This window comes from Salarias fasciatus, chromosome 11 (genome assembly GCF_902148845.1).
Source record: "Salarias fasciatus chromosome 11, fSalaFa1.1, whole genome shotgun sequence".
Taxonomy (NCBI): Eukaryota; Metazoa; Chordata; class Actinopteri; order Blenniiformes; family Blenniidae; genus Salarias; species Salarias fasciatus.
The window spans coordinates 5,449,832-5,469,292 of NC_043755.1; the positions used below are offsets into that span (position 1 = coordinate 5,449,832).

The window sequence follows — 19,461 nt, forward strand, 5'->3', positions numbered from 1 at the left end:
TTCGCAGTTGTTTGGCTGTGTTGTTTCACTCCTCTTTCACCAGTGATGCACGGATTCTGTTCACTGCTGTCCGAATGGTTACCCTGTCAGGATTCAGCTCTAGAGAGCTCTGGAAATGGTTTGGCAAGGTAAATACTAAAAGATCAAGCATATAAATATTTTTTAGTGCCTGATGTATTTTCATATGTTTTCGTTACTTTATTTAATGATTTTATATATTGACCACTTCTCTTCTGTCATGCACATTTTTTAAATGTAGTTTTAAGATCCCAATCAAATACTCTTGTCTGTTAAGTCCACATTAACAAGTGATTTTTTTTTATTAGATGAAAAGTTCAGCCTTTTCTGGGTCTCAAAAGGTTGGTAGAGAAAGATCAACTCCTCAAGTCCAGTTACAGTCTCTACCACTTTACTTTTCAGCACATCTTAGCTCTGCTCCTTCTGTGGAAAACACCCCATCTATCAACTGTGGAGCATTACCTGTAGAAAAACACCCTCAGGTGACCTGTGTATTTACCTTTTCCCTCCATTTAACCCTCCATACAAGTATTCCACTTACAGCTAAAAACACCAGACATGTCATTGTAAGGTCAAAGTAATCATTCTCTGTTATTTTTTTTTCCTTTCTCTTATCTCTTGTCAGGCGTAGGAGATTTCTTAGCCGTAATGCTGAGCTGTAATGAGGTATGTCTGAGAAGCTAACTACTGCAAATGATTGTTAACAGCAGTGTAATTCAGGCTGCGGTTATCAACAGCACTCAGTGTACGAAACAACTCTTCAAAATCAACTGACAATGGCCATCAAACAGATTGGCCGACACCTGGAAAAAGAATGTGAGATTGTCAAGGCAGTGACATGAATGGATAAGAAATGACATTCAAAACGTGGTTCTTTCAGCTGGGCCCCTCTTGCTGGGCAAGAGTGATTCTTTTTTGATTTGTAGGGAGTTATCATTTCAATTTACATTATATTGTGAATATTTTCATTAGCTTGTACATGCTTCTTAAAAAAAAATTCAATATCAATACTGTCCTGTTTTATATTCTCCAAGATATTGTATCATAAATGTAGGATAGTGATCAGAAATATTTGATCATATTGTATTCTTTTTTCCTCATGCCCATACCAAGGAGTAGTGAAACCGGGAAGACTTCTCATTGTAAGAAGTGGCATGTCTATTTTTTTTGCAACTGCACGTTGAGATTTATTATATCATATTGTTAAAATGTGAGGTTAATTTGGCTATGCCCGTCTTGTATGCTTAGTTGTGCATCTTGTAATGGTATTATGAAAGTAATCCCTGCAAGGACCTGTTTACCCTCCCTCACTCACTTCAAATGATGCCTGTCCAAAGCCCAAGCTCTCAAGATGTTCCTATTGTTTTTTAAAGTGAACAGAACAAATCCTGCATGCTGAAGTCGATCCGGCTTCCCTCCAATCAGTGTTTGCGAAGTTTGTCTTTGTGCCTGTTTCCCTTTGTTCAGTGAGAACAATTCCTGGATTTTTGTTGTTCATGCTTGGAAGGACTTTCTTTACTAAAGGCTCTGTTGGAGAAAGCATACACTGTAAGGGGAAAAACAATTACAGCAACTTTGAAACAATGGACTGACCAATGACCATCAAGGGCACTGTCCTCTGGTTACCATTCAGTACTTTGGATCTACAGCAACTATTTAGGTGAAATGAAAGACTGACTGTGCTGCTAGCACCACAAATAACTTCACTGACTGCACTAAGGTTCGTAATCGCCACACTGTTCATCAAGACACACTGAGAAAACTGTGAATTACAGTCAATGATGGGAGCGGCTCGAGTAAAACGTCGCTTTAGTGCTGTGGTGGATGGGCCAGTAGAAGAGGAGGAGGTCATGAGGCTGGCACAGAGTGCTGCAGATACGGCAAGGGCAGGAGGGAGCCCAACAGGGTCAGGGACCCCGACCAGCCCCTCCCCGACCCACGTCCTCAACGGCAAGGCTCTGCCACTTCAGAGCAACACCAACAATGCGCGGAGGCAGAGTGCCATCGGAGAGTCGGCTGCTGGAGACACAGGAGGAGAAGGCGGAGTGAGAGCAGGACGAATGTGCTCAGGGCCAAGGAGTGGAAGAGGCGGTAGTGTAGGGGGGAGAGAGGATGGCCGTTCTTCATCAGAGCAAGATTCACTCTCTTCCCCGTCCACCACCAGCCGCCGGCGCGGCAGGCGCTCAAGCCGCCGGCCCCGGCAACGCTTTGTGGGCAAGGACGGACGCTGCAACGTCACCTTCGTCAACATGAGCGAGAGGGGCCAACGGTACCTCAGCGACCTCTTCACCACCTGTGTGGATATCCGTTGGCGCTGGATGCTGGTCATCTTCACCCTCTCCTTCCTTCTCTCCTGGCTGCTTTTTGGATTTGCCTTCTGGCTCATTGCCTCCGCGCATGGGGACCTCTCCATTCGTCTTGCCCCAAATTCGAGTTCCTCTCCAGGATCAGGAGAAGCTGGATCTGGAGCAGGGTCTGATAGAGAGGCAGTCGTTGAGGAGCCATGCTTCCTCCAAGTTAACAGCTTCATGGCGGCCTTTCTGTTCTCCTTGGAGACGCAGACATCTATCGGTTACGGATTCAGGAGCGTGACCGAAGAATGTCCCCTGGCGGTGGTGGCGGTCGTTTTGCAGTGCATTGTGGGCTGCATTATCGACGCCTTCATCATCGGGGCAGTCATGGCAAAGATTGCCAAGCCCAAGAAGCGCAACGAGACACTGGTGTTTTCTGATACGGCTGTGGTTTCACTGAGAGACGGAAAACTCTGCATGATGTGGAGGGTCGGCAACCTACGGAGGAGCCACCTGGTCGAGGCGCACGTCAGAGCACAACTACTGAAGGTAAGTGGAGCGAAGATGAACCTCCCAATGACCCTGATGAAAAATAAATAAGGTCTTGAAACATTGACATGATAACAGGAAAAGGTCAAAGTAATTTGGTGAGGGAAAATTGACAGGGAAAAGGTGAAAAAACTGTACAGAACAGTAAAGGTTGCCACTGTGTGAGAGTGGCACGGGGAAAAAAAAGGTTGCCGGAGATGGAAGGCAAGAGTGCTGAGACCATCTGGCCTGTATTCTGTGGACCGCAGTTAATGAGGGCTTGTTTTATTTTCCCTCAGGGGTTAGGAAGATTTAACATGGATTAACTTGCCTACAATTCTTTAACTGAGGACCATTGTCCTTCGTCATCTCATTTCCCCTTGTATACTGTATTCATGTGTGCTAGGTGGTTTTTGTCTTTGCATACTGATATTTACACGATGGTTTGAACTTTTGTGACTTGTTCTATGCTTGGTTAATGCTGTTATCATTTGTACTATATGAGTGTGATTCTGTGTACATCCTCGTGATTTTCCCAAGGGTCAAAACCTGTGCTGCGAGGATACAGCATGGAAAATTTGATCTCTCCTAAGAGCATGACCATATCAAAGTCCAAACAGGGCAGATGGGATTAGTTTGCAAGGATCAAAGAAATACAATTCTGAATGCTGGGAATGAATATTGTACAGTAGTAGAGGTTAGGTGAGTGATGAGCTTACGCATTCACAGTGTGAATAAAGATTTGCACAGTCAAATTCATATGAATTCAACACTAGATACTAAGCCTTGGGGTCAATATAGGAACTTTTAATTTCCAATGCTGCATTGATGTTACCTTTTGAAATGGTGTTGAGTGAATTTAAAATCTTCATATATGATATAATCTTTAATGTCACAGACTTTCCATTTCATTATGTTTAACACAATAAATTGCAGTATGTATTTACTCGGTGCCCTACTTGCTCTTGCTGATATACCACCTACAAAGGCAAAATTGTTTCATTTCCATTCAGTATTTCCCGTATGTGCAAAAAATGTGTAATATCCAATGTTGAAAGTTTGTGTTCAGAGTTCTCACTTTATTTTATTCTCCGTCCCTAACCTGCTCTCAGTCAAGGGTTACACCAGAGGGGGAGTTCCTGCCACTGGACAATATGGACATCAACGTGGGTTTCGACACGGGAACCGATCGCATCTTTTTGGTCTCGCCTGTAACGATTGTCCATGAAATCAACGACGAGTCGCCTTTCTTTGAGATGGACCAGAAAGCCCTGGAGAATGACTCTGACCTGGAAGTGGTGGTCATACTTGAGGGTATGGTCGAGGCCACGGCCATGACCACGCAGTGCCGTAGCTCCTATCTGGCTTCTGAAATCCTCTGGGGACATCGCTTTGAACCCGTGCTCTTTGAAAGGAAAGAGTGCTACCAGGTGAGAGAGGACAGATAGGAAGAAACACTATCACTCATTTCCTGATGTATATCTGTGAACTTGAATGGAAAGTGTTAGCTTGAGGCATGTGCCTGGTGCTATATATAGGCTTTATAAGCATACTGATAAAGCTGCTTTGTGGATTTGTTGGTTTGCTCAAGTGAAATGTTTCCGATACTTGGTTGAATTTTAAAAATATTTTCAGTTTCACCACATGCTGGATCAGTGGTTAGCACTCTCACCTCGTTGACTGACCCAACTCATCAAATCTTTGATTCCTCTTAAACCTACTTATGCAAATGCACTATAGTAAAGACAAGCACGCAAACTGTTGCTGCATGTGTCACCTTGATTGTGCGTCTTAAAGTTTTCTCTCTCTTTTTCCAGGTGGACTACTCATTTTTCCATCGGACATATGCAATTCCAAACACACCTTCATGCAGTGCTAAAGAGCTGGCTGAACAGAAGTACATTCAAAGCTCACGCTCATCATTTTGCTATGAGAATGAAGTAGCCCTGCAACTCGTCTCTCCAGACAATGAGACCGAACAAGGTCTCGAGTGTCCCAGCCCAGTGACCCGGAGGTCATCTGTGGTAGAACATTTGCACTACAACTGACCCTGTGTGATAGGAGGCCTTAAAGGAAAAGGACCTGAAGTTCAGTCGCAGCTTTAAGAGGAGGTACAGGTTAGAGAAAGTCAGAGAGAGATGGCTAGGCATTGTTTGGTCAAGAGAGATTGAGTTTAAAGTAGACAAAGCCAATGATTTGTGAATGTATGATAGGAAAGGGGCATTGTTAGACAGTCAGGACAGTCCAGAGTGGGAGGAAAGCTAAAGGACAGCATGTTACAAAGTCTCCAAGACTTGGAGAAGTATTCTCGTGCAATTCAAACTAAAACAGAAGGAAATGTAGGATCAGCTGTTTGCAGATTTTGGGTTTGACAATGACCTAGTTGTGTGATTGGCCCTGGCAATCTTTCAGAATTTGAAAACGTGTCTGCTAAGTCTCACATCTGGCCCATTACTACCACAGCACACCCATCTGTCTCTAAGGCTGGACTGGCAGGAAATGCAACAGCACCCCATGGTGGTTACTAATGTCTAGTACAATGCAATTCCATGACAGAAATGCTGGCCTCTTCTTTGAAGTGGCTCCTGTATGCAGTGAAGAGTAGCTTTTGCTACATGGGAATTTATTTCTCTCCAATGCTGACTTATCATTTTCATGTTTTATTTGCCTTTGGTAAGTATGGATAGCACATCTTATGTTCAGAATGTATCTTAGTAATGGACAAGACTACGTACTTGTAGGGCCAAAGCAGAACAACTGTAACATGAGGAGGAACTGTAAGAACGAGCAGCGGTTTTTAGCAGTTTGTTCCCATGTTATGTTGTTGGGCTTTTGTTCTACATGTCATGCAAAAAACTTCACTGATCATAATATTTGTTTTATTTAATATAACATTTTTTTGTGAGTGAAATGCCATGTTTCAGGGTGAGCATTGTAAGGACTGAAACCACACTGTTGATACAGCAAGACTGATCATTTAATCACACCAAGCACCGCTTCCTGCACCTCTGTCCATTAAATCCAACATATTTAATGCCACAACAACCAACCTGAATTTTTGTTTCCTGGGATTTTAGAACTGATAATTATTGGAAATTACCTGCAGTTCAATGCACCATGATGTTGTTAACTGAATCCTGAACTAATGACTTTGGGTTGAAGTCATAAGAGGACTACAGTCACGCCACAGGAGAGATATTCTGTTGAACGTGATGAGCTGGATTTACTGTTTCTGCACCTCTGTGACTGCTCACCATCAAGTGAATGAGAACTGAACTGGATACCACACCAACATCGAAGAAAATTATTCTATTTTTTTTTTTTTTTTTTTTTTGTGCTCAAAAGTCTACGAACTCTCTGCATCCACAACTCTGTTATTTAGTAATGCATAATGGTTTGTTTTCTTTTTTCGCAGCCCATGGGAAATGCATAGTAGGTGGTGCCTTCATAGCAGAGATTTTGCAACCAGCCCTTCATCTGCAAAAGTTTATATTAAGTTTAAAATGTGCTTAAAGTGTAGCGGTGTAATGCTTTTTATGCACGACTGTTTTTGATCACTTCAACATCTGCAGCATGTTCTAGGTCAGGGATCTGCAACCTTTACAAGCAAAGGAGCCTTAATCCTGAACAAATAAAATATGCTTTGAAACTCATATTTTTAACCTTCTGTATTAAGAAAATACAGCACATAAACAGGGAAGCTTCAAATAAAACTGTAGTTTATGTGTACAATCAGGAACTGTTGGCATTTTAATTCCGTTTTAGCTTTTTACAGTTTTGCTTCTATTATTTGTTAATTTAGTTAAGAGACACCTTTGTCACCACAAAGTTCAAGATAGATTTTTTGAAAGATTGTCTGCTGTGTTACAATAGTAAAATTAATATGCAATTGATTATTTCCCCATTTTTTTGTAATAAAACTACTGGAAGGGCTGAGGATGGGTTGCAGATCTCTGTTGGGATTGAACATTTCTCTCTGAATAATGACTGTGAATTTACTCAGTAACTGAGTCATTTCAAGAAGAATGCACGCGAGTGACACTAAAAGTTTGTATTATACTGTAAACTATATAATAGTTACACTTTGTAGTCATAAAGCACCTGAAATGTTTTGTTTATTTTATTCTTGTAATAATTTACAGTAAATTATGCCACCTGAAAATGTAAGTTGCTGAGTTCCAAATGTGTTGGAAGGAAATGTGTGCAACATGAAACTAAATGTTGATCGAAGATCAACCTGCTACTTGATGTGGAGAATAATATCACTGATGAAGCTCCAAAACATGGTATTTTTAGTACAGGAGCACTTCAGAGCAACTGTCAGAGGAAGATACACTCTTACAACCTCAGAATGGACTGAGGGATTGATTAATGTAATGTTACCTATAACAGCCAGTGTTAATGCAGTTCCATGTTTGTGTCACTCCTTACACTGCTCCTCTTTGACTACCATGTTCTATTTATAGGCTGCACGGTGGGTCACCCTGCCTCCACCTCCATGAAATGTAACTTGAACTTGCAGCACCAACACTTCAGTGACAATTATGTTTTTAAAACTGCACAGAAAAGGAATAACAAAAAGGATGTCTGATCTTTTCACTTGTTTCCTTTGGATATCCTACTCACAGTAAAGTACATTTTATACGTCGAGTAAAATAAATCATTTCTATGACTACCTATATCTTTACATAAATTAGATAGGTTACAGTTAAAAAGTTGTACCTTTCCCATGTCATTTGTGCTGAGAAGTAAGGAAAACCTCTGCTCAAAAATAGATATGTGATTTCAAGGCTGCCTCGTGCACAGTGCATTTCCAAATGAAACAACACTGTGTTGTAGAGAAAATAAAGCACAGTGACTCAGTTTAAGTTATAGTATGATGCTTCATTTCTTCTCCAAGTCCCTTGGTTAACACACAGCATAAGCCTAATACTGTATATTTCACATACTACATTATTATCAAGGTCTTTGTTATATTTATTATATAACAGCCTGAAAGATGAAGAGTGTCATTTTTTCACAAGCTGAAAAGTTGAGAGATTGCCATAGAATTACCTAGACACCTCCTTAGTCACTCGCACACTGACACCCCACTGTCAGCTACTCATGGAACTCATGAATTTATCGATTTTTTTCTATTAAAAAACGAAATGGTTGCTTATGGTTTACTTTCTCAGATATGTGTATTTTATAAACAGTTATTAGTTGCTTCATTGTGAGTTTGACTGCACTGCCATTAGCAGGCATTTAATTGAGTTTACAGAAAATGAAACTATTGCAATTTGCTTGGCAAACAAATTAAAGCAGGGATTTTCTCTTAAAACTGTTGAAAGGATGATCTCATTGCAGATGTATGCTTTCAGTAATTTAAATTGTTGAACTGCTCAAATGGGATTTATTATTTTCTAAAAGGTAATTGGATTTTTTTAATAATTGGAAAAAGTAAAAGGATTACTATTGCAACAACACATCATCAGTAGGGTAAAACTAACCTGCCTCACGATGGTCTAAGCCCAGCTCACGTTCCCTGGCATAAATTACAAAATTGCATACTTGATAAAAGCATTCAAAAACACAACTTAATAAATACAGAAATTAGGAAGTGTATTTTCTGTTTAAAGGAGTATAATGGGGCATAAGCTTGTTAGCTGACAGGGCCTTTGAGTGTGGAGTTTGCATGTTGTCCCTGCGCTTGCTGTTGCACACTAGTTGTACGAGTATTTAGCTGACTCTTTAGTGTTAATGTTCGCCAGCAGGCCTGGAACACCGCTACCGCTGGGCTCAGACTGGGACGGTCTGAGGCGGGCTCGGGGAACCGGGTCCTCTCCCGTCGGTTAGTGTTTGTGAAGAAATGCACTGACTCCGGGCTCAGAGGATCGGTGTCTGCGGACACCCGCCGCCACTTGGTGGTAAACAAAGAGCGCGCAAATCTCCCTTCCAGCGCGCGACAGAGCCGCTCGGCACCTGCTCCAGCGCTCTGATTGGCTAAAGCCCACGTACGTCACAATTTGTCCCGCCTCTGCAGGATCCCTATTGGCTAGTCGAGTGACGTTCCTCTTGCGCTGAACGTGATTCGTCACCGCGGACGTTTGGTGCCCGTTTCGGGGCGGACAGCCGCCGCCGCGTTGGAGAGGAGGGTCCGCGGCCCGGGCTGAGACTGTGATTGGAGGCGCCTCCCTCCGAGGCCCGGCCTAAACCCGTCTGCCCTCACCTGGTTGGTCTCCGGGCAGGAAGCCGGCGTGCGGGGCTGAAGCCGTCCTCTTGCCCTCAGTGCTCTCCGTCTATTTTATTCTCACCGAGAAGTGTGTGCGGCTCCGCTGAGGGAGCAATGCGATGATAAAAGCCGCATATGCGGTAGGCTACACACCTATCAGGCAGGAAAATACCCGAGAAACAGCCCCGACCCGGTTCTCCTCACACCGCAGCCTTACCCACGACTCAGCGCGGAACCACAAGGTGAGACATTTAATTGCCTTTACACTAATCCAACTCGTAAATAGCCGGTGTAATATCCTGAACGTATCATATTTCAGAGGAGCGGGCTAACCTCGCGCACTTCATCCATATGCGTGAGAAATAAAACATTGGGGGAGCTCGTGTCGGGTTTTCCGCCTGTACGGCTTCCCGAGGAGATTTCGACATGACCTGAAGTCTGACCAAGGAAAGCAGCCCGTGAAAATCATGAAGTATTCCGGCCTATATCATTTAAAGCCTCGCGTTTGTATGCGTGTAATAATGTTCACAGATGAGGGAAACGAGTGTAAAATGGCTGTTTCTTGCTCCTGCGGCTCGCCAAGTCAATTAAAGGCTGGGGCCCATGTGATTGTTCATGTCTAACGTTCAAGGTGTGGTTGTCTTCGTCAGGGTTTGAGACGGCGCCGCACTTCATCAAATAATTTATTTAAAAAAAAATCTGGTTAATCAATGAAGGCCAGGCTGCAGCTGTGCTGTCTCAATTAAAGCCAGCGGTTTATTAAAGTCACCTTTCCTCGCTGTCCACAATGAGTGCGCAGATGCCACAGTCTCATCATCATCATCATCATCATCATCCTCACCCTCACCCTCCCCGGTGCGCTGCCACTTCACATCAAAGCTGAAGAAAAGGCGTTTCCAGCTCCCCCACCCGTTTAACACACGTACAATCACGCGCAGGCACCCACACAGTAATTACACACAGACACGCAGAGATTCAGACACGCGCGCGCACACACTCACACACACACACACGCACACACACACTCTGAGCTGCGGACCCCCGCAGTGAATGACCTCAGTTCAAACTCAGCAGGTATTGTCTGTGGGCTGCTGCTCTGTGTTCAGGGTGTTGCTATGGAGGGCAGCAGTCAGGTTTTGGCAACTTACAGCTGCTGCAGGACGAGTTTGCTGGTTTGGTCTGGCTGTACTGCGACAACCTCAGGTCTCTTTGTGTGTATGTGTGTGAGTGTGTCTTTGTGTGAAGACTTTATCGGAATCACCGGCATCTATAGGACTCAGCAGCACCGAACACTGCAGCTATACTGCAAAGTCCACCGCTACCGGCTTGGGAACAGTATTGATCTGTGGGGAAAAAATGTCCATACCACATGCTTATAATGCAGACTTTACATTTCTTCAAACATCTCCAATCATCAATAGACGTACTTTGCTTTGTCATCAAGTGCTTGAAATGTGGCCAGATTGCTTGTGTCATTGCGTGTGATGCATTCATGTAGTTGGAATCCCAGACATTTATCAGTCGGTAATGTTACGATTTTCAGGTTGGGCGCTTTTATATGATCATAAGGAAAAGGCAGGTCATCAACATGAGATAACAAGTGTGGGGAATTCAGCTTTACAGCATCTGAAGGGCCAGGCAGTGTCGTTTGTGTCTCCTTGAAGCCTCTCTGTGTGGAGTTTGCATCTTCTCTCTGCATCATTTTTCTCTGGGCACTCTGGTTTCCTCCCACGGTCCAACATCATACATGTGAGGTTCATTTGCGACTCTAAATTTCCCACAGGTGTGAATGTGAGTGTGACTGTGTGTGAGTGTGTGTGACTGTCTGTCTCTCTGGGCTTGCCCTGTGTGCTCGTGGTGTACCTGACCTTTTCCCACTGTTGGATCCATTCCAGTGCCTTTGATACTCCGAGCTGGTAAAAGACGATGGATGGTAGTTAGAACTGATCACTTACTCAAGCTCCTATAATTTTGTCTTAGTCTGCTCATTGTAAAGTTTTAAACATACTCTCAAAAAAAATGTCAAATGCCATTCCAAGTCACTAAAATTATAATAGCATAAATAGTAAACTGAGAAGGTGATCTTGTTGTCATGTTTGACTCTGCACTTTATAGTACTGTGTTTGCTTTTGAATATTTTTTAATAATAACAATGACAACTATTGAGAATTGTCCCCTCTATTATTAATTTCTAATATTTTCTAACCAATCAATAGATGTATTGTAACAATACTGCTAATCATATCTCAGATAGTTTTAAGAATTAATTCTCACCACAAGCTTGGTTGCTCAATCATTCCTACGACTTATAAGCCCTGTTCTAGTGAGGTAATGAACCCAACAGTCACATTACTCACTCATCTTTCAGGAATGATTGTTAAACAAAAAAACAACAGTATCCAGGTGCTTAAGAGCGTTAGCTGTCAAAACTAAACATCTGTGACCTGTTCTCGTAATTCATGCCTAATAAAGATACCTGCAGCTCAGCGACACGCCCTGCTCACAGCTGTTTAAGTTCTTCAAACTTTTAGCAACACAATACTGATTTAGGTATTTTAAAGCCATTTTCTAACACAATGGCAAATGTATACAACACCACGAGCCTTCAATACCAGACACACAGCTGCTTAGTGCCAGAGTGGGATCACATATTTTCCACGCTGGCTGGCTGGGTGGTGACGATTCCTTTGTTACCATGTTTACTCCACACCCTGAGTTGTATGGGAGTAACAGGTATGGTAACGGCAGGGCTGGGGACAGATGAACAGACAGAGAGAAAAAAAAAAAAAGAGAAAAGAAACAGCTTGGAGTGAGGCGCATAGCAAGAATCAGGCTCGATGACATACCTGCTGAGGCATGGAGATGCCTTATAGCAAACACAGTCACAGCACATGCCGGTACAATAACCTACCTGTGTGACCAGATTCGACTTTCCTGCAAACTTGTGCTCGTTTCTGTCTTCTGTGGTTGCTTAAACAGAAGTTGCGTCAACTCAAGCCTTCATAAATCTTATAATTGATACTCTGACGATGATTAACTAAGTTTATTTGATCCTGACATTGGTTTTTACAGTCACTGGAAATGTTAAAACATGCAGTCTGTTATACGTTTTTCTAACTGTGACTAATAAGTAAAGGCAGATTTTTTTTTAAAGATCTTTTGTTCTTCACGGTTTCTGAAGAAAGTCAACATTTAAAGGCAGCAGTTTTGGTCTTTTCACTGTCCACTTGTATTGGCCTATAATCTACTGTCACACATACAGTTTTTCTGATCCTGGATCTCGATTCCCGCACAACCATCTTTGATCATCTATATCTGTCCGTATCTCAGTCTGGGTGTCTGGTTTCTCTGGTTGTCACAAACCTGAGTGTAAAGTAGCTTTCTCAGTGGGAGATCTTAATCCATTCTTTGGATATTTCCTCACCATCTCAGTCTGTTTTTTTATGCACAGAGCTTCTCTCCTCAATACCTTCTGTGATCTTATCATTCCAATAAATTGTCATAGTCTGTCTGAGTCTCTATGAATTATACGATAAAGAGGACAAGGCAATTCCTCTGCACACTTTGCATGTGACTCCGGTTGATCCATGGATGTTCCTCTCACTCCTGAATGCTGTTTACTTTGCTCTTCCTTTGCATCAGTTCTGTGTCTAGTTTAGCTGAATCTGTTGACGGTTACTGCTCATGGAAACAAAGTCTTGGTGCTGAGCTGAACGTGATCTGTGCCTTTTATCACCCTTATGTCAAAGAAAATCGGAGAGCATCCTATAGCTGGGCTCCAGTCCTTGTGACTGTGGATGGCCTTCGTGTTTCAGAGTCGTTGGCACTTTCAGCGGCTGACACCTCGCCTCTCCCAAAGGCCAGCCCCGAAGGAGAATCAGCATTTTGGCTCCGCTGTGCCCGTGCCTGTCCTCTGTGAGGACGTTTCTGCAGCTGTACTGCTGCTCAGTCCAGTGTGTGCAGTGGAAGGAGGCTCCATTTTCTCTCATTTAACAATACTTTCAGTCCATTTCCATCCTCTCCCACAGTTGTCTGCCCTCTTCGCCGTCCCTCCTCCCCCTCTCGCTGTCATGTCAGTTCACAGAGGCGATTGATGTGTCTCGCTCTCTCACCATCCCTCCATCCTCCACTCGCCGTCTTTCCTCCAGTTCTGTCTTCTCCTTGATTTGCTGCGTCTTTCAATTAGGCCAACTGTGAGGCCCAGTCCCGACTGTATGTGGCCTGCATGCTACTAGTGTGCTTGCTACTGTGTGTCGTATATGTGTGGATGCACACGCACTATGTGTGTGTGTGTGTGTGTGTGTGTGTGTGTGAGGTCTTCACACAGAATCACATCAGTGTCACTGTCTAACTGTACTTTACATTTCCCTCACAGCTCCAGTTCCCACGAGACCATCAGCCCGTGGCAAGAAGTGGCTCAGTGCTAACTCACTTTTTTTTTTTTTTTCTTCTCTTTTTTCCTACCGCAGTGCCAGCAGCACCATGTCCAGGCCAACAGGGGGCGTCGCCAACGATGTCACCCGTTTCCTGTCATCGGGCGTGGGGCCAGGGTCTCAAAACTCCAACTCTGCCTTCTCCGCCGCCAGTCAGGCCGACTGGGCGGCCAAGAGGCTGGTGTGGGTGCCGTCAGAGAAGCATGGCTTCGAGGTGAGCTGTCGCTGGAAGTGGCCGACTCCTCAAGCTTTTGGTTACGCACAAACATTCAACTCAAAACACGCAACATCGAGAGGGTTTGAGGCTGGATTCTGGTTATTTTTGGGTGTTGGGTTTCGCAGTCCTGCTCTCTGCTATCACGGCGTTAATGCTCCTGTGAATTATTACCTCCAAGTGTGTCACCTCACCTGAAGGTGTGTCAGATGGGTGAGGCTACGCAGCAACACAGCACAGGGTGTGTGCACGTTTGTTTTTTTTTCATACTCTATCAGGTGTTTCTCCCAGTCTAATAACCAGGCTTTATTCTTGCTAGAAACCTCGGATTGCCTTGTGATGCCTTCCAACACATTCAGGCCTAATGACTCTCACAAGGCTCCTGTCATAATATCAGTTTGTTCCACTCTGTCTGAATAGTTGTGTAATGCTGATGCAACTTCTCAGTGTGGATTTTGATGGATGTGGCATATGAATGTGACGTCCATTCTTTGATTCTGCCCCTCTCTCGACTCGGCCGGTTTCATAAAGAGCTCCATGAATAGAACAATACGCCCCTTCAGACTCCTAAAGTTGAAGAGGCCGTCACTCAGACACTGACTTCATTTTTACACTCATGATCTGAGAATGGCACTGATGAAGAAATACACAAACATGTCCAGTTTCATATTCTGAGAATGCAGTTTAAACCGTGACTAATGCGGTCTGTGACGCACGCGGACAAAGCAAATTTGATGTGTTGTGCATGTGAAGGCAGAGTGGGGATAAAGTGGAGCAGAGCGGCGTCCTGTGGCACAGTCGGAGCTCCCTGCATCCTGTCCAGCGAGCACAAGACCGACAGCGTGACAAAAGAGCTCCTCTCTGCTCCATTCTGTCACCATCTATTCTTGTCCTGTGGACGACGACCACACTCATACCACGAAGCTCACAATGACAGCCTCTGCTCGATTTTTTTTCACTTGCAGATTTGCAAACCGGAGAACTGCTGCGTTTACTGAAAACTTGAAAGACTGGATCATAGTTGTATAATAAGTACAAGTATTGACATGCAAAAAGACTATTTCTGCTTTAGCAGATATTTGCATTGAAAAAATGCACAGAAAATACATACAATGGAAAAGTTTGTCTTCCAATAATTAAAAATGTTATATTCTACGCATAATCAAAGTGGTCTACAATTTAAAATTGAAATTGAAAAAAACTGAAACAACCAAGGAAATGCTTGGTTAGAGATATAAATCTTTAATTTCTTCATATGAATACCAGTCGAGATTGCTGTGGTGACGTCCAGAGGCAAAAGCCTTCATAACCGCAGAGAGCAGCTTCAACCCGTCTCATCAAAATGAGATATCAGACAAAGCAGGACCTTGGTGATCCGACTGGGACACCAAATAACAGAAAGTCTGCCACAGAAAGCCTTGTCAGCCTGAAGAAGCAGCTGTGGATGATGTGGAAATACAGTCATTCCTTTTCTTTCATTTAGTCAGAAATGTCTGCAGCTTTCTGAACCACCTGCACGTTTTGATGAATGTGTTCAGTTGTGCAGTAAAAAGTTAGGTACAAAGGTAAGAGTGGTAAGTTAAGCATGCTTCTAGGCTGAAAATGATCTACGTTGGAACTTTTCCAAAGATTGTGATTTTAGTTAAAACTTAGCCAATTAAAATTCTTAGACTCTAAAATGAGTAAGCACATCCATTCAAGTGGACTGAGTCAGTGCTTCTGCTACTTTTTTCAAAGTCCAAGCATTATTTTGCGTGTTTTACTGTGTATGTTCAAAATATGTGGCATCCTCATGAGTCTAGCTTGTTATTTTAGTTTATGTAGGTGCACAGTTTTATGTCTTGCTCCCTAGTAGTTTTTGGATTGTCTGGATGTCAATCTAGGAGTTCTGCGCATTAGAATTATGCCTCCAAACGTGGCATGAATATATAGGTTACAGAAAGGCAGCTTCATTTCTGAAGCTCATTTCAGCAGCGCGGCGGTTCAAAGTGCTTCACATCAACAAATGTGAACATTTCTACGAATGCAGAGTAAGAGCAAAGACAAACATTTAGCTGTTTGAAAAATATTCCACCTTGAGGGCAGCCTTCGGCTTCTGTTTTTTTCTGAGCTGAATGAAATTTTACTGACTGCTCAGTTATGTTTTATTTTTAGCCAAAGTTACTCTGATCAGCAGCAGCAGCTCTTCAGAAAGCTCCTCTGAATGATCTGATGCTGCTTCTCAGAATCTCCTCTAATGCAGGAAGCCATTAAACTCACATGATTCCTCCCGCTAGACGAATTTTTTCTGTTGCTTTTTTGGCACACGACGTTGACGCAGAAGCACAACACAATAATTAGCTTCCTTCAGCAAATCCCCCGTTTATCAATAGCCGCAGTGTCTTTGTTTAACCACTTCTTTCCTTATGGGCGCAGTCGGCCAGCATCCGGGAGGAGCGCGGCGACGAGGTGGAGGTGGAGCTGACGGACACCCAGCGGAGGCTGACTCTGTCCAGGGAGGAGGTGCAGCGGATGAACCCACCACGCTTCAGTAAAGTGGAGGACATGGCCGACCTCACCTGCCTCAACGAGGCCTCGGTGCTGCACAACCTCAGAGAGAGATACTACTCTGGCTTGATCTATGTGAGTTCACCCAAACACTTTGCAGAAGCGACGGCTAAAAGCCACCGCGCTGCGTCTCACATACAGTCGTGGACGTTCTGCGCGTGCACGTGCTCGACCTGAGTGTGGTGGCATCTCCTGTGTAACCGATATGTGTTGGAACGAAAGGCGAGGAGTCGCTTTACAGACTCGCTCGCGTGTGAGCTGCCGGTGGGGGCTTCTCTGGTTTCTCTCGTAGAAAAAGGGGGGGACCAGAGTGTTTCAGGACTGACACGAGGGGGACAGATGGGGACAGCTTACCACGTGCACTGCAGCATTTAGGGGCAATAAGATAAGGAAATTTAATGAAAACGTCCCATTAGGGGATGGATAATGGAGTATGTAGGAGACAGGATCAATTAAGCGATAGACTGAGAGCAGAGAGAGATTGTTTGCATAGTTCAGAGAGGCGTAGCACAGCTTAAGATAAGATAGTGACATTTGTCTGTCATGCAGGACTTTCATTTCAGTTTGAATGACAGACGGGAGCACTGTCAGTATAATGTTGTAGACTGCTTTTAGACGCAGCACACGTTCACGTTGGGCTTCTGTTTAAAAAATAAAACATTAACAAAATACCTCCAAATTCTTTTGTGTTTATTGAAATATATCATTGTGACACGCCGTCTTTAGTTGCTAGCTCAGCTCTTTATATTTGGATAGCTGGCCCATAAACCTGTTATCGAAGGTAATAGAAGAAAATGATGTCCCATAAAAGACAGATGATCATTCCGATGCTGACGTTAACTCGCTTCTTCACAGATGGATCCTGCAAAATTAAAATGCCATTAAAATGTACTTTTTTGTGATAATTATGACGTCTGGTTAAAACTAAATAAGGGAAAGCAGCTGACGTGTTGTTTAATTTGAATGGCTAATAGGCTAATATTATAAAAAATGAAACAAATATGATTAAATCTTTCAGTGCATGACGAGAAATCTCAATTCTAACGATGTTTCAGTGTCATAGCCAATCTCTGTATTGTGTATTTATTTTTTTACATGTTCTTGTACTTCTATAGTAGCTTCCTGAGGTTATACTTCTGAAGTCAACTGAACTATTTTTTATTATCAGTTATGAAATATCGAAACGAAGTCCAGAGGAGAGTGATCTTCAACACAAACAGGATTATTTGAGTTATAAACTATAACATCTCTCTTTGATAGAGGCATGAATGAATAAGACGGTTGTGTGTTTGTGTGTTGAATGCTGCCGTAATGCTCAGTCTGCCTGTCTCTGTCCTGTGTGTGTTGTTCCAGACATATTCAGGGCTGTTCTGTGTGGTGGTGAATCCTTACAAGAACCTGCCGATTTACACAGAGTCCATTGTGGAGATGTACAGGGGCAAGAAGCGGCACGACATGCCCCCCCACATCTACGCCATATCAGAGGCTGCCTATCGCAGCATGCTTCAAGGTACTTTGCACCATCTGTGACCTCTGACCTGTAGCTAACTCCGACCCTGTAGCCGAGCAGCGCTGCTCCTATCTGCTCCTCCTGGCTGTGACGCGGTGCTGAATAACATCTGATCTTTGATCAGTGGGCCACGCCATGCATGCCCTTCGAGGGTGTGGCGTCTTCCCGACTTATGACTGTTATCAGAGGCCTTAAAAGTGAAAACAAACCTTCTACATTGCGTTTTACGCATCGGAGATTCCAAACTTTGACACTCCTTGTGACGAGTAGTAGATATCGTGGTCAGGCTGTGTTCCTGGTTTGCGGAAACGTCACAATACTGTAAAGGAAGTAACGAGGCATAACAGGCATTTTTGTGACTCGGCTTGTCGTGTTGACGCTACGAAACCACATAGACAGAATTCCCAGGATCCATTTAAAGCAGTTAAAGGTGGATTGAGCAATATCTCCGCCTCAGGGAGTTTACCAGAGATAACAGGACAGGGCAGATGAAGCTCTGTGTCGCCAGTATTGGTATCCTACACGCACACACACACACACACACACACACACACACATGCACATACACACCTCACAGTAAGTTGTAGGTGTGTTACCGCAGTGATTAAACCTGTAGGGCCAGTATGAATTCTTCCTTACTGAATGCGTGGGAATCTTTAAAGCGAATGCAAGCAGGGTTTCAAACAATGTCCACCCATTGACGAGCGCTGTGGTGCGGTTTGGCAGTCTGGAGAGATCCGTTCCGCTGGAGACCAGCTTTTGTGTACACTGCTAATCGGTCAAATGCCAAAAGTCAGCGAGCAATCAGAGATTTAAATGCCACCGTGGATCCGTCTGTGTACTCAGAAAAGACGTATTAGCTGTGAAAACATGAGGTGTGAATCCCCGTGGTGGCTTCCGCAGCGCTCCACACCGTGTTTCATGACGGTTTAAGCTCATTGTTCAGTGAAACTGTCTCAGACAGCCACCTCACTCCCGTACAGCTCAAACAGCGTGTATGTGTGTCATAAGTGCATTATAGGAAGCAAAGGTGAGCCCTCGCTGACGGAAAGCTCTGAGAAAGCCCTCTAGTGTCGATGTGGTCATGTAGAAGGTTCTGACATAATCTCAACTGAGACATTGTGTAAGTGCCGTACATACTGGAGTCAGTCCATGCAGGATCTTGTCACCTCTCATTTTATTCCTTAATGTTTTGTAAATCTTTATTTTCCAGCCAACTTTCTCCAAATTCCTTATTTAGGGAATTGTAGAAGGTCGAAGTAATGATGACATTTTTTTTTTTTTGTTAGTATTGGTTCCTAGATAACGTGTGTAATCTCACACAGTCATAATCAATAATGGGCGTTGTTGCTCAGTGCTTAATGGTTATATTTATTAGAAGACACAAGTGTACGCTGTTTTACACCCTCCTCCAGTCAGTCAGAGGAATATTGTGTCCGAAAAAATGTGGGGAAAAAATCCAAACGCCCTGAAATATCTTCAAGTTTTGTTACGTTTACATTAAATGTTGAGATTTTGTGAAGAGAAACTCATCATGGTTTTTCTTTTTTACAGATAGAGAAGATCAGTCAATTCTCTGCACGTGAGTAGCTGACAGTGAGATGTGTGTGAATGCTTAGTCACTGTCTGTGTGTGTGTGTGTGTGTGTGTGTGTGTGTGTGTGTGTGTGTGTGTGTGTGTGTGTGTGTGTGTGTGTGTGTGTGTGT

General features: G+C 43.6%; 2 protein-coding genes and 1 long non-coding RNA gene across 8 annotated transcripts in view; all 3 read left to right on the plus strand.

Annotated features, from left to right (window-relative positions):
- Window positions 1-486: 486 nt before the first annotated feature.
- On the plus strand, window positions 487-1,216 carry LOC115397467 (uncharacterized). Its single transcript, XR_003932471.1, has 3 exons — window positions 487-500; window positions 644-684; window positions 1,132-1,216. It is a non-coding gene; the product is annotated as an uncharacterized LOC115397467 (long non-coding RNA).
- Window positions 1,217-1,724: 508 nt separating this feature from the next.
- kcnj14 (potassium inwardly rectifying channel subfamily J member 14) lies at window positions 1,725-7,040 on the plus strand. The gene is made up of 3 exons (XM_030103760.1): window positions 1,725-2,858; window positions 3,950-4,267; window positions 4,655-7,040. Exons 1-3 carry the CDS (start codon window positions 1,797-1,799, stop codon window positions 4,883-4,885), a joined length of 1,611 nt encoding a protein of 536 aa, XP_029959620.1. The 5' UTR covers window positions 1,725-1,796; the 3' UTR covers window positions 4,886-7,040.
- Window positions 7,041-9,103: 2,063 nt separating this feature from the next.
- The window catches only part of myh14 (myosin, heavy chain 14, non-muscle), a 32,641-nt gene continuing 22,283 nt past the window's right edge, over window positions 9,104-19,461 (plus strand). For 3 of the 6 annotated variants that reach the window (XM_030103712.1, XM_030103710.1, XM_030103707.1), the window contains exons 1-5: window positions 9,104-9,293; window positions 13,521-13,698; window positions 16,114-16,320; window positions 17,599-17,755; window positions 19,310-19,337. In XM_030103712.1, the coding sequence (XP_029959572.1) occupies window positions 13,534-13,698; window positions 16,114-16,320; window positions 17,599-17,755; window positions 19,310-19,337 (557 nt within the window). In that variant the 5' untranslated portion in view covers window positions 9,104-9,293; window positions 13,521-13,533. Of the gene's footprint in view, window positions 9,294-13,520; window positions 13,699-16,113; window positions 16,321-17,598; window positions 17,756-19,309; window positions 19,338-19,461 lie in introns of those variants that run through there. The other 3 variants (XM_030103708.1, XM_030103709.1, XM_030103711.1) reach the window with 2 other exon arrangements.